Raw genomic sequence first — 11250 nt, 5'->3', positions numbered from 1 at the left:
AAGTGATAGGAGCATTTGATTTAGAGGAGAGGCACCACTCTACCAGCATACATTTCAATGCATCACGATGCTTAGTAACGATTCATCGAACGAATGCTTCTCTTCCCCATCAGCACTACAATTGATCGTGTAGGATATGCAAACCCCCTTTAAACCAAGTAACCCTTACATACGCTAGGCTCGTCCTATAGATACACATGACATCGTTCCCACATACAATATATAGAGCTAAGACATCGATCTACTTTTAGGAGCACTGACCTGTGTACATCAGTTCACTGCATTATAGGAGACGTTGGTTCCTTCTCATGAACCAGTGCACCACCACCACCACCACCAGCAGCAGCAGCAGCGGCGGCAGCTTATGGGGTTCATCTCAGGATTCAGCAGCGTTGCCATGCAGCCAACTTTGCTTCACATTTCATGATTCCGAAAAATCTGGACTGGCCATAAAAGAGCAAATCACAAAAATGCCCAATACCAAAAACAAGATAACTGTGAATGCAGAAATGTTCTTCGAGATGACACATCCTTTTCTTCATAATGAATAATTTCTACGACCTAGTGAGTTGAGCATGAGTCCACACCTTCACTGCATAACTGTTCAACTCGTGCAACGATATGTTTCCCGTAGGTGTATTTCTTCAAAGCCTGCAGATGAACTTTTATGCGATCGAGCAAGATTTGACGCTGATTATCAGTGCTTGTTTCAAGACTCTTCTGAACCACATAATTTGCAAATTGATCCTTCATCATTACCTGAAAAAGGAGAAATGCCAAAGTGCAAACATCAAATTATGGGAGTGTATGCTAAAGACTGGTAAATCAAATCCCCAGTATCCTCTAGACCCAAACTTCATGGATATCTTGTAGGGTATATATCACTCGGTCCAGAAAAATATAACCAAAAGAAACTTCTAAAGTAATATTCCGCCAAATTAACTGTAATGGAAACGACTTGTATCAACCTCGATTGCTACTGCTAGGCTTCGTCAATATTTTTCATAATTCTTTAAAAATATTTAATTGCTCCAAAAAAATTTGACAACATCATATAGGTTGAATGTTCTATCATACGCATGAGCCAAGAAAATACCATGTTGCCTCTGGTAAATGATTCACCAAGGATTATGTAAAACAGAATGCATTAAAAACACAATAGACCATAGAAAATGATATCGTATACATGCTAGACATGTTCAAATTTAGAAAATATTATAGGATGAGCTCATGTTACTTAAACTGAGAATGAACAAAGGAGCAGATGTGACTACAAGCATGAACATTGTTTCTTGAACTCATGTTGAATAAAATACTTTGAAGTTCATAACAAGATCTTGCCAAAAAGCTTCGGAATGCCTACGGTACCATAAAAATAAGTTTCCTACTACTAGATGATAAGCTATTGAGCTATTGAGCATTAGCTTATCATCACGCAATAATGAAAAATCACCTAGAGTTCTAGCCCTAAATTAAGAAGATGCACAACCTATTTGATCTCTTCCCTTTTTTTCTTTTCGTCACAACATATGGCACGCTACTGGTTTTCGTTTCCCAGTTATGGAACTAGGAATGACTTGAGCAACCAAACTACAAACGAAATTATGACAAAAAAGTCCACTCATCAATTATCACCAAAACAAGTCCTGATTTGGAGAATAAATCATCAAAAACTACTAAAGCATCTCATTTGATAATTTATTAAGGTTTTGCACAAACCAGTAAATTGTCATTTCCTTCAGTTTGTCCAAGTATTTCCTTGATCAAGTGATCTCTTTCTTCAGTATTGCCATACTCCAAACACTTCTCAATAACATTTGAGGCAAATTTGTGCTGGCTCATCTGTACAATCTGTCCAGATAATTTGCTGATGATCTGGCTTCTTTCATGTGGTTTTTCCCTCTCCAAAACATGCTAAAAACAATATTATTAAGTTAGATGTGACTGTAGGTAACAAATAATATCCACATGGAAAGTTTTACTAAGCAGAACACAAATCAATCACAACTGAAGATGTATAAGTGGTTCCCAGCGAAAAATATTGTCATAATATATAGCGTTCTAATTCCTCTACAACACTGCACTAAGATAAGATACAGTAATTCAAGATCAGGGCCTGTCTGGAATTAAGATACCCCCTTGATCATACAGTTACTACTTAAGAAACAGGGAGAAGTGAGAGAAACTTACTGCATAAAAATTCCCCATTTGAAATGGAGATCTATATAAGTGAAGTCAATTACCATGTACATTATTCAATCATGGGATCAAAGGCTCTAAAAAATGGTCCCTTATTCTTCTGCCTTGTCTCTAGTCAAGCATGTAAACCATGTGAAAAGTATAAAATGGGTAATCCATTGGCTGGTCGAAAAAGAATCCATTGGCTGGTCGAAAAAGAATCCATCAGTGTAGTGGCCTTTCCCACTATCAGCCATGTAAACTGATGCACCTTCCAATCCATTTGCTGGTCAAAAACGAAATCATCAGTGTGCTGGCCTTTCCACTATTGGACATGTAAATTGATGCATTTACCAATAAATGAAGTATTGAGGGTCATCATGATGGAGCTATGCCTAACCCTAATTAGCTACGTGCAACTGAGCAGGAGGGGAACCACGTGGTTCTGCAGACTCGTCAAGAAAGAATCACAGGCCAAGCCAATACCCAACTTCATGATCAAGTGAATATATTTGCTCTACAAGAGATTATAACTTAAAGGGCATTAACATTTTCAATTGGACAAAAATAATTGTGCAATTAAAGCCTACTACTCAGTGTGATGCTGTCATTCAAATAACACAGTACGGCACCACCGAGGTATTTGCACCATGCTGGCATGACAGATAAACACATGATTTGAAGTTAAGCATGACAACTCAACACATGAAATTGAAAACTAAGCATAAGGTGCTGAGTTTCCAATTACCTCAAGTGATAAATGATTATCAAATACATCACTCAAATAGAAGAATGAGATGAACCGATGCGCAAGGTTGAATAACATACCTGTGTGACATAATTGCCATACTGATCTTGTGCAAGCAGGCAGGCTGACTGCAAAATCTCATCCACGATCCATTGACTTTGAGATTCATCTGTACAATGCTCCAAGACTCTCTACAGATAGGAGAGGATATGCTTTAGTTTAGAATATTAAAAGCAGATTGTATAACTGTTCTCAGAACCAAAATACCACCTAGAAAATAGCAATTTCTAACCTGAATTACTCGGCAACCATAAGGATGTGTAGAAAGTGTTGCAATTTGACCATGAAATGCAGATATTATAAATCCAATTTTTTCTGTTGGTATACACTCAATGCACTTTTGAATTACATGGTTCCCATTCTGATCTCGAACACACCTCATAACATTTCCATCAAGTTCTTGCACAAGCTGTGTTTTCTGATCAAGCTCAATAACCTCAAGTGCCTACAATCAGAAGAAAACAAGAATTAAAGGATCTGCAAGGAGATGAAGTCAAAGGGAACCAGAAAGCTTATAAAATGTCCCCACCTATTGAAAGTGTTACTTCTGGGAGCCTGAACATATGGCTCAATAACCTCAAGGGATTACAATTTTTAAAACAAAGACTTAGCCTAACTGCAAAAACTTTGTTAATTTTGACCATATATGCAGCAGGTATAAAATTTTAGGCACAATAATCTCTTACTGAAAGTAAGTGAAAAGGATACATTAGTCTTTACATGTGCTAATTCGGTAACCTTCTACAAAGATAACTAGACAAGACTCAGACAAACTGCAAAAACTTGAGCATTAGATGTCTCAATGTAAATGAGTATCTACACTAATGCTTGAACACAAATTACATATATCTAAAATTGTGCGTCAGATATGAACTTAAAAAGTAATAATAACTGCACAAATTCATATGTGCAAATGATAAAATATTAAAATTTATCAATAATTGGAGATACATCATGTTTTTGGACAAACACACAATATAAGCACCTAGAGGATGAGATTTAGCATCAATGCTCTTGGAAAATCATGCATGATGATGATGATGATGATGATGATAATTGTCCCTAGTAACAGATGAAAAGAATGGTTGGAAATGATCAAGCAGTTCGAGTTGACCAGAATGTAACAGGAATTGGAAAAATTGTACCAGATTCTGTAGTTAAAGGTTCCCAAACTGAAAAGAAGACAAGTGACTTTTCAGAATCAATCTGACAAAGTTCGCATTCTCGAAGCAGAAACATGTTCCATCTTTGCATCCAAACAACATCATGCTAAATCTAGTTAACACAATTCAACGCTGCTGACATAAAGGTCACACTGGCCATTTATGATATCTCACACAGCAATATGATAATTAGAATTTAAACTCCAACAAAGAAAATATATAAGATGGCATAAAATGGACCTAAAGATAGCTAGAAGAAAGATATACCTTTTGAATTACACGACAGCCATACATCTGAAGGCTCAAAGGCAAAACATTGCCAACCAGCTTATTAGCAAGTTCTCTCCTCTGTTCAGGACTCCCATGCTCGAAAAACTGCAAGGACAGAGCAATTAATCGAAAAAAAATCCTCATCACGTTAATGACAAGTCTCAAAACTAAAACAAAATTACAGATTACAATTTACAAGTTTATGATAAAATTGATCCCAGAAATAGAGAGTGACATGTTTAGATCACCATACCTTTTGAATTACATAATTCCCAAAAACATCAGTCATTAGTGAAGAAGCATGCGGAAGAACTTCCTTGAAAACTGATGCTTTTTCATCAACACTACAAGTCTCTAACTTTTGCTGAATAAATCGACTCCCATGTTGATCAGCGCTGATGCAAAAAAGTACAGCAATGATATCAATACATCATATAAAAGCTCCAGTACCACAATTAAAAAGGAGGCCAAAATCAGGAAAAAGAGGATTGACTTGCCTAAATTCAACAATATGCCCAGCAATATCAGATAACTCATATCTACGAGCTCTGTTGGACTTTAGCTCTTCAAGGAAAGAGTATGATTTTGGTTCATCAACCTTCTCACGTCCTCTTTGGTTTTGCCATCCGGATAAAGAACCAGCATTTCTTTCAGAGCTGAATGGAAATTTAATATTGTCATTTTTCCTTCCTGAAAAGCTTGTTCCAGCAACTGTTGATCCTTGAAACACAGGACTGGCAAGCGAGGAGCTAGGAAATTGCATCAGGACACTGTTGTTTGGAGAGCTCCCATAGTAACTGGGACTACCAGTGCCTCCTGTTATAGCATTGAGATTAAGAGTGTTGACACCACCAACTCTCATGACTTGGGGCCTCTGATCAGGTAAATGCGCAGGACCTGGAGCTTTTTGTGGATCATAAGTACCTGGTGAGCTTCCCACAGAACCTCCCCTGGAGATTGTTGGATCATATTGACCTGCAGCAGCATATGCATCCAAAGAGGGATAATTATAAAAAGGCACATACAAAGGATCTGGAAAGGGAGGCTGGATAGCTAGACCCAGCTGCCCGTATATCTTATGCAAGTGCTGCATGTCGATTCCAGAAACATTTCCCCCATCAGAAACTCCAGAAGCCCTAGCACTGAAGTTTGGGCCCACAGCATTCTCAAAAGGCACTGGAATACCACTACGATGATGAGGATAAGCAGTAACAAGCGGAGGCACTAGTGAGGGATTCAACGCATATCCACTTATGCCAAACTGGGAAGGAAGTAGGCTAGAAGATTGCAAATTGTGGTAATATGGAGTTCCATATGCAGCTGCTGTGACATACAATGGAGCAATGCCAGAGGATTGCAACAAAGGCTGAACTTCAACCGAGGGTAACTTTGGTTGGCCATGAGAAAAACGATCCCCGGTACTTTGAGGATAATGTCCTTGGACAATAACCTGAGACTGACCAATCTGAGCATGAGAAGATGAGCTTTGTGGGTAAATGCCAACTTGCTGCATGTATTGCTGTGGTTGATGCCTTCTGTGGCCATCAGAAGACAACCTTAGGTTCTTCAAATCATCTTCAATATTACCACAACCTGAAAAAACCAAACTACCATGTAAAACACTGTTGTCTAAAGTAGTGTGCCACTGACTGATTCATTTTCACCTTGGTGTAGGTTCACTGTCTTGTCAGTGGATGCTGAGCATGTAACTGGCGTGCCACCAAGATTGTCATTCAACAATGATTGAACTGAATGGGAGCCTAGATGAGGAATACAAGCATTGGCAGCAATACTGGGTGATCTTGTCTCTGGGTCAGTAATGCCCATTGAAGATTCTTGTAGAGGGTTCAGAAAGGCATCTTGATTAGGTGCTTGTTCTAACATTATGTGACTCGGGGGATGAGAATGATCAGCATACACAGGAGATGAAGTCTGGGGAAAATCTTTCTGGAACATTACAAACCACCAAGTTTCAAGAGGGACAGTATCCACATATGACATATTAAATATCAAAAGAAATTTATGCAAACCAATCATAAATCTCAGAATACTTCTGAGAGGACCTTATGTCCACTGGACTCAGACAAAAAGTAGTAATAAAATCACTTGTCACTATATGGATAGCTAATACAATATTTATTTTTGAGACCCTAACAGGACCAGAGTATTATCACCAAAGAGATGCTCTCTCACCCTACCAAACAGTTTCTATTGGGCTGAGGCGCCCATATATACTGTTTAGCACATGCATGAGCACAAGACTGGATTAGGCACATTATACTGCGAAACAAGGCGCAAGTCACGTAGTTCCATTCTAGGATCAGTAAGCTCAATACCAGCAACAACAATCCACAATATATCACAATAAGTTCCAAAATCAGGCCTCCCAAGATGTAGCAATATTGTCCTACTTTAGTTTTTTCTTGATGCATCCTATTTTAGGAGTAAAGTATTTAGGTTCTTTGAGTCTAGTTTTCGGTTTTTAAATTTTTATATATCATAAAATATTTGTATTAAATTTTAGATGGTGGATTTGTGTAGGATAAATCTTACATTATCATTATCTTAGGCTTACATCTGAGACGATAAAAAGATAACATAATTTTAGGATGTAGTAGATGAGTTCAAACCGGAAGCAGATGAGGTAAAGATCTTACTAATCTTGATAGTGGTTGAATTGTTAATCTATAAATAGACTTTAATGCATAAACATGTGTGGCAATGATGTTAACATAAATTTTTGGATAAAAGAAACTATGCTTCTTTAGATCTTCTCGTCTAAGTAATGTTTCTTTTGGATAATATTTGATAAACTATGGCAACAACAATGACATAAACTATGTTTCTTTTGGATAATATTTTTGATTTGATAAATAATTTCTTTCAGTTTGTAGTCTTCTACCAATCCACAGTCTCCTACCTTCTCGTCCTTTCACTCTGATGTTACAAATTTGGTTATCATTTAGTTATTTGTTGCTCTAGTTTGCTACCATAATCTTGTGATGGTTGTTGCCATGCCATTCCATTGAGTGTCACCTCCAAAGGACAAGTCAAACAATTTCATGATCCATTATTGATCATAAGTGTTATACCAAGCATTATGATCCATTACTGACACCAGTCTGGACTTCCTATTCTGACCAGTATTTTAAACCATTGTTTAAGAGTCTTTAGGATTACATAAATAAGAAACAAACTCCAAGTTATGTAATCATAGACCAACAACAAATCATTGAGCAGGGGCCAGCTAGGAAATGCACCAAAAACAAAAGACAAGGTTCTATGAAAAGGGCAATATTGAGATGCAAATGCTCTTTCCCCACCTACAAACTGGAAAAAAAAAAGCCAACAAGCCATCAGTAAATTCAAACTATTTAAAACAATTACCCGAGCTAAATGTCCTGGTGAAGGAGTGAAATGCCCAGAAACAACATCAGCCTTCATCCAGTCAGTATGTTCCACTCTAGGTGACCTATCATCCTCAGGTTCCTCATCATGAGTAGAGAGGGCAGGTCGAGAGACAAAGAAAGATGCCTTGTTGCTGTCATCAAATGAGGGCATTCTCCTATTGTCCTCAAACCCACTATTGTGTTGCATCAAATGCCGATTCTCCCGAGAGATAAGAGGTGGAGGAAGCCTCGGATTTAAATTCACATTTGAACAGTAGTATGCTAGGTAAGCTGGATGAGCACAGAGTTGCTCTTCAGAATTACAATTTTGAGCTGCATTGCTCAAGTTTTCCAAGCTGCCATCCAAATCAGCAGTCCGGTCTTCCAGGATATCAAACGCTGCACGAGAGCCTTCCATGCTAGGAGGTGCACTTCCACTTCGACTGAGGCCAGTGATGCTATTGTTCCCATGGAACCTTTGCCCTTTTAGAAGCGATCCCAACTCTTCTGAAACTATATTGTCTGATGATGCAAATTGTGATGTGTCCTTATTAAGGGTCCAATTTCCAGCTCCATTATTCCCTATGAATCTCAAAGGATTCTCTGTGGCCATTTATTTGATAAGCTGCTTGCTTCTGCACAGGGCATTCAGACCCTAACACAATTCCATATCTCTGAAAGCAAGCATGTTATTTTCACCCTTCCAGAACGTACCAGATGGGAACTCCAACCGAAACTTTAGTTGGAAGGATATTGCAGAAGCAGATGCATAACTTCAGTGAAGCAGCTGCATTTCAACTAACAAATTTAAAAACAAAAATCAGCTTTATGGTGAAATAAGAAAATACAAACAAGATGAAACAAACATAAAACATTCTATTCAAATAAGGTCAAGTATGGAACCAGCAAATTACGTACAAAGCAATACTGAAAATTGCTTCAACTTTACCTATTGATATTGTATTCAAAAGCATTCATTCAGAACATACATGTATGAACATAAGAAATAGGTAACTGCAGGTAGATAAGGGGAAAACACCTATAGAGAGAAATTTTCTTCCTTTCGCAAATGACAAGTACAGAGTCAAAATTTGTGCAGAATATAACTATCTACCAGACTTATTTATGTTAACTTACTGTGTTTTTTTTGACCTAAGTCAGATTGGTACAAAGCAAGTGACCAATCAATTTTACAAGTTAAAGCAGTTCAATCGATTCAATGACAGTTGGCACTATTGAGGATGAGGAACACATAGAGACATACGTATGATTATCTAGTATAACCGGATATTCTAAGACACAGAATCGGCAAGAACCTGCTTACAAGTTTAGCTCCAAATTTCACTAATATAATGAGCAAAAATGTAGGGAAAAAAAATACAATAGAAGAGTGAAAAACACTTGAAACATAAAAAAAAATCTAAAGAGGGAAACATCCATTTTATTTATATTATTAATTTAGCACCTGAATATCATTGCCCCGTGCTTAAGTAAACCAATAATATAAAGAAACAGAAGAAACTGTAGCTACATCACGGAACATGGGCGATAGCAAGATCCAAGCCACAAATTAACTTAGTCAGTCATGTGTCTCATAGTAAAGATAAAGCTTCAAGTAATAGGACCTTTTCGTTCTCGGTTCATTGTCAAGAAAACACGAAGGTTGCAACTTGCACAGTTATATTCCCAGTAAACTTAGAAGCCCATACCTTCAAACAGCTCCAAAATTGAAAAACCCAAATCCAAGAATCGAACCGAAATCCCACCGTCCTAAAAGTATCATAAAAGAAAGCATAAAGAAACCAATATCAGGGATGAAAGACCACAAAACTTAACCCTCCGATCACAGACATAACCCCGGAAGAGGCCATTAAGGCAGATCAAGATCCCAATTTTCCGGTTAGAACCAAAAAACGGTAAACCGAACAAGATCAGGAGATGGCCGTCAAACCCTAACGCAAGAACAACAAGGAGACGGGAACCACGACAGATGATTCTCACCTGCTTTCACACGTCACCAAACCTAGCTTTCCCGTACCACAATCCAAACCAAGAACCACGATTCCTCGGTTGTCTCGGCCCAATCAAGAGAGAAATCGTTCCGGAGGTAGAGAAGAAGGCGGCCTCAAGAACAACTCGTCTCTCTCTCTCTCTCTCTCTCTCTCTCTCTCGCCCTGTCCCCTAAAACCCACAAATGCCGGGCTTTTGGAAATTTCTTGCGACCGAGGAGGCTCCAAATGACCTAAATGACCCTGCAGGCAAACCCTGACTCGGGGCCCTTGCTAGTACACCCGCCACTGTGGGACCCGCTGATGCGGGCTACGGCACGCTGACACGAGGGTACACAGCAGAAAGGGCATTTTGGGCATAACGTGGCGGAGTTTCCTCGTATTTGGGCGAGTGTTGTTATCTCTGAGCGAACAGATGCCGCTCAATTAATCGGGGAAGGTTGGACGCGCAGGAAAGATTCGAGTGCTCCGAGCCTTTTTTATTTCGTGCGTTGATCAACATTCGCTGTGAAGTGAGGTCTCTGTGGACTTTGCATTAAGGTGAATCTGATGTCCGGTTATGAAAGAGGTTATCATATCGTTCAATTCCTCGTGCACTTACCTGCTCCGTCATCGACGACAGTGATGGGCCCAGAAGACGGATCCTCGGAGATCAAGTAAATGAGCGGCAGTGGCATCCGAGGAGCAGGTGGTGGAGACGGGAAGGGGTGGGCGATTTGGTAGTTCTACGTGGCAGCGGTCTCCGCGTTGACAGGCAAACGAGGGACGGCGCACCAGATCAAACTGTGACGTGGCGATGCAAAATCGCACGACGTGCCGCAGGCCATACGCTACCTCACGTTTCTTTTCCCCTTTTTTTTGCTTTGTTCCTCACTGTCGCGTAGACATGTCGCGGGACCCACTAGACGCAACGGAGAGTCCCCAGCGTCCCGTTGAGGCTCGAGGCGGCTGACGGCTCGCGTCCCGCGAACGCGCCCCCGCACGTGCAAATGCGCGCTTATCGTGTCGTCTCCTCCGACGGAACGCGACGACGGCCGAGTCGCGGTCGGACGAAGGCTGCACGAAGTAAACAAGTGAGAAAGCAGACGCGAGACACCAAAGTGTTGTTAGAAACCTCACTGCGAAGCTTCCTGTCTCCGTGAATCATGTGAACGTTCCTTCTGTTCATAGTGTGAAATGAGAGTGCTTTCTTTTTCTTTTCTTATACAGATTATACCGGGAGAAGGAAAAGTAGATTCCAAGCCACATTGTGGACGGGGTAACGCGTCAAAACGGAGGAGCTAGCGAAAGGGGAAAAGTGGCATCAGGCACGACCACACTTTAGGTTAAAGATTTCAAAAACCGCTTCGGATTAAAGTTCTCAAGAACCACTTTGGATTAAAGATTTCAAGAACCAATTCAGAGAACACATAGAGAAACGAAGAGATTATGAA

At 39.7% G+C, this 11250-nt stretch overlaps 1 protein-coding gene across 4 annotated transcripts; it reads right to left on the bottom strand.

Annotated features, from left to right (window-relative positions):
* Window positions 1-81: 81 nt before the first annotated feature.
* On the bottom strand, window positions 82-10015 carry LOC135581912 (pumilio homolog 5-like). Of its 4 annotated transcripts, XM_065124936.1 has the most exons (12): window positions 9810-10012; window positions 9518-9578; window positions 7807-8606; window positions 6084-6366; window positions 4917-6012; window positions 4673-4814; window positions 4417-4524; window positions 3219-3431; window positions 3007-3117; window positions 1720-1914; window positions 588-759; window positions 82-443 (listed from the first exon to the last, which is right to left on the bottom strand). In XM_065124936.1, exons 3-12 carry the CDS (start codon window positions 8419-8421, stop codon window positions 415-417), a joined length of 2964 nt encoding a protein of 987 aa, XP_064981008.1. In that variant the 5' UTR covers window positions 8422-8606; window positions 9518-9578; window positions 9810-10012; the 3' UTR covers window positions 82-414. The 4 variants fall into 4 exon arrangements, with proteins under 4 accessions (XP_064981008.1, XP_064981001.1, XP_064981014.1 ...); XM_065124929.1 differs by lacking the exon at window positions 9518-9578; XM_065124942.1 differs by lacking the exon at window positions 9518-9578 and having other exon boundaries at window positions 82-438.
* Window positions 10016-11250: the final 1235 nt, after the last annotated feature.

Source organism: Musa acuminata, chromosome BXJ1-3, assembly GCF_036884655.1.
Source record: "Musa acuminata AAA Group cultivar baxijiao chromosome BXJ1-3, Cavendish_Baxijiao_AAA, whole genome shotgun sequence".
Taxonomy (NCBI): Eukaryota; Viridiplantae; Streptophyta; class Magnoliopsida; order Zingiberales; family Musaceae; genus Musa; species Musa acuminata.
The sequence above is the reverse complement of the archived record's forward strand: the minus strand, read 5'-3'. Positions and strand labels throughout refer to the sequence as shown.

What these genes read in the sequence shown, in the direction of transcription:
- LOC135581912 (XM_065124936.1), bottom strand. Translation starts at nt 8,421, where the DNA reads ATGGCCACAGAGAATCCTTTGAGATTCATAGGGAATAATGGAGCTGGA. An exon ending in GCTGTCGTGTAATTCAAAAG is followed by an intron (nt 3,432 to 4,416) that starts GTATATCTTTCT and finishes TTCTGATTGTAG; the next exon opens with GCACTTGAGGTTATTGAGCT. An exon ending in ATGGTTGCCGAGTAATTCAG is followed by an intron (nt 3,118 to 3,218) that starts GTTAGAAATTGC and finishes TCCTATCTGTAG; the next exon opens with AGAGTCTTGGAGCATTGTAC.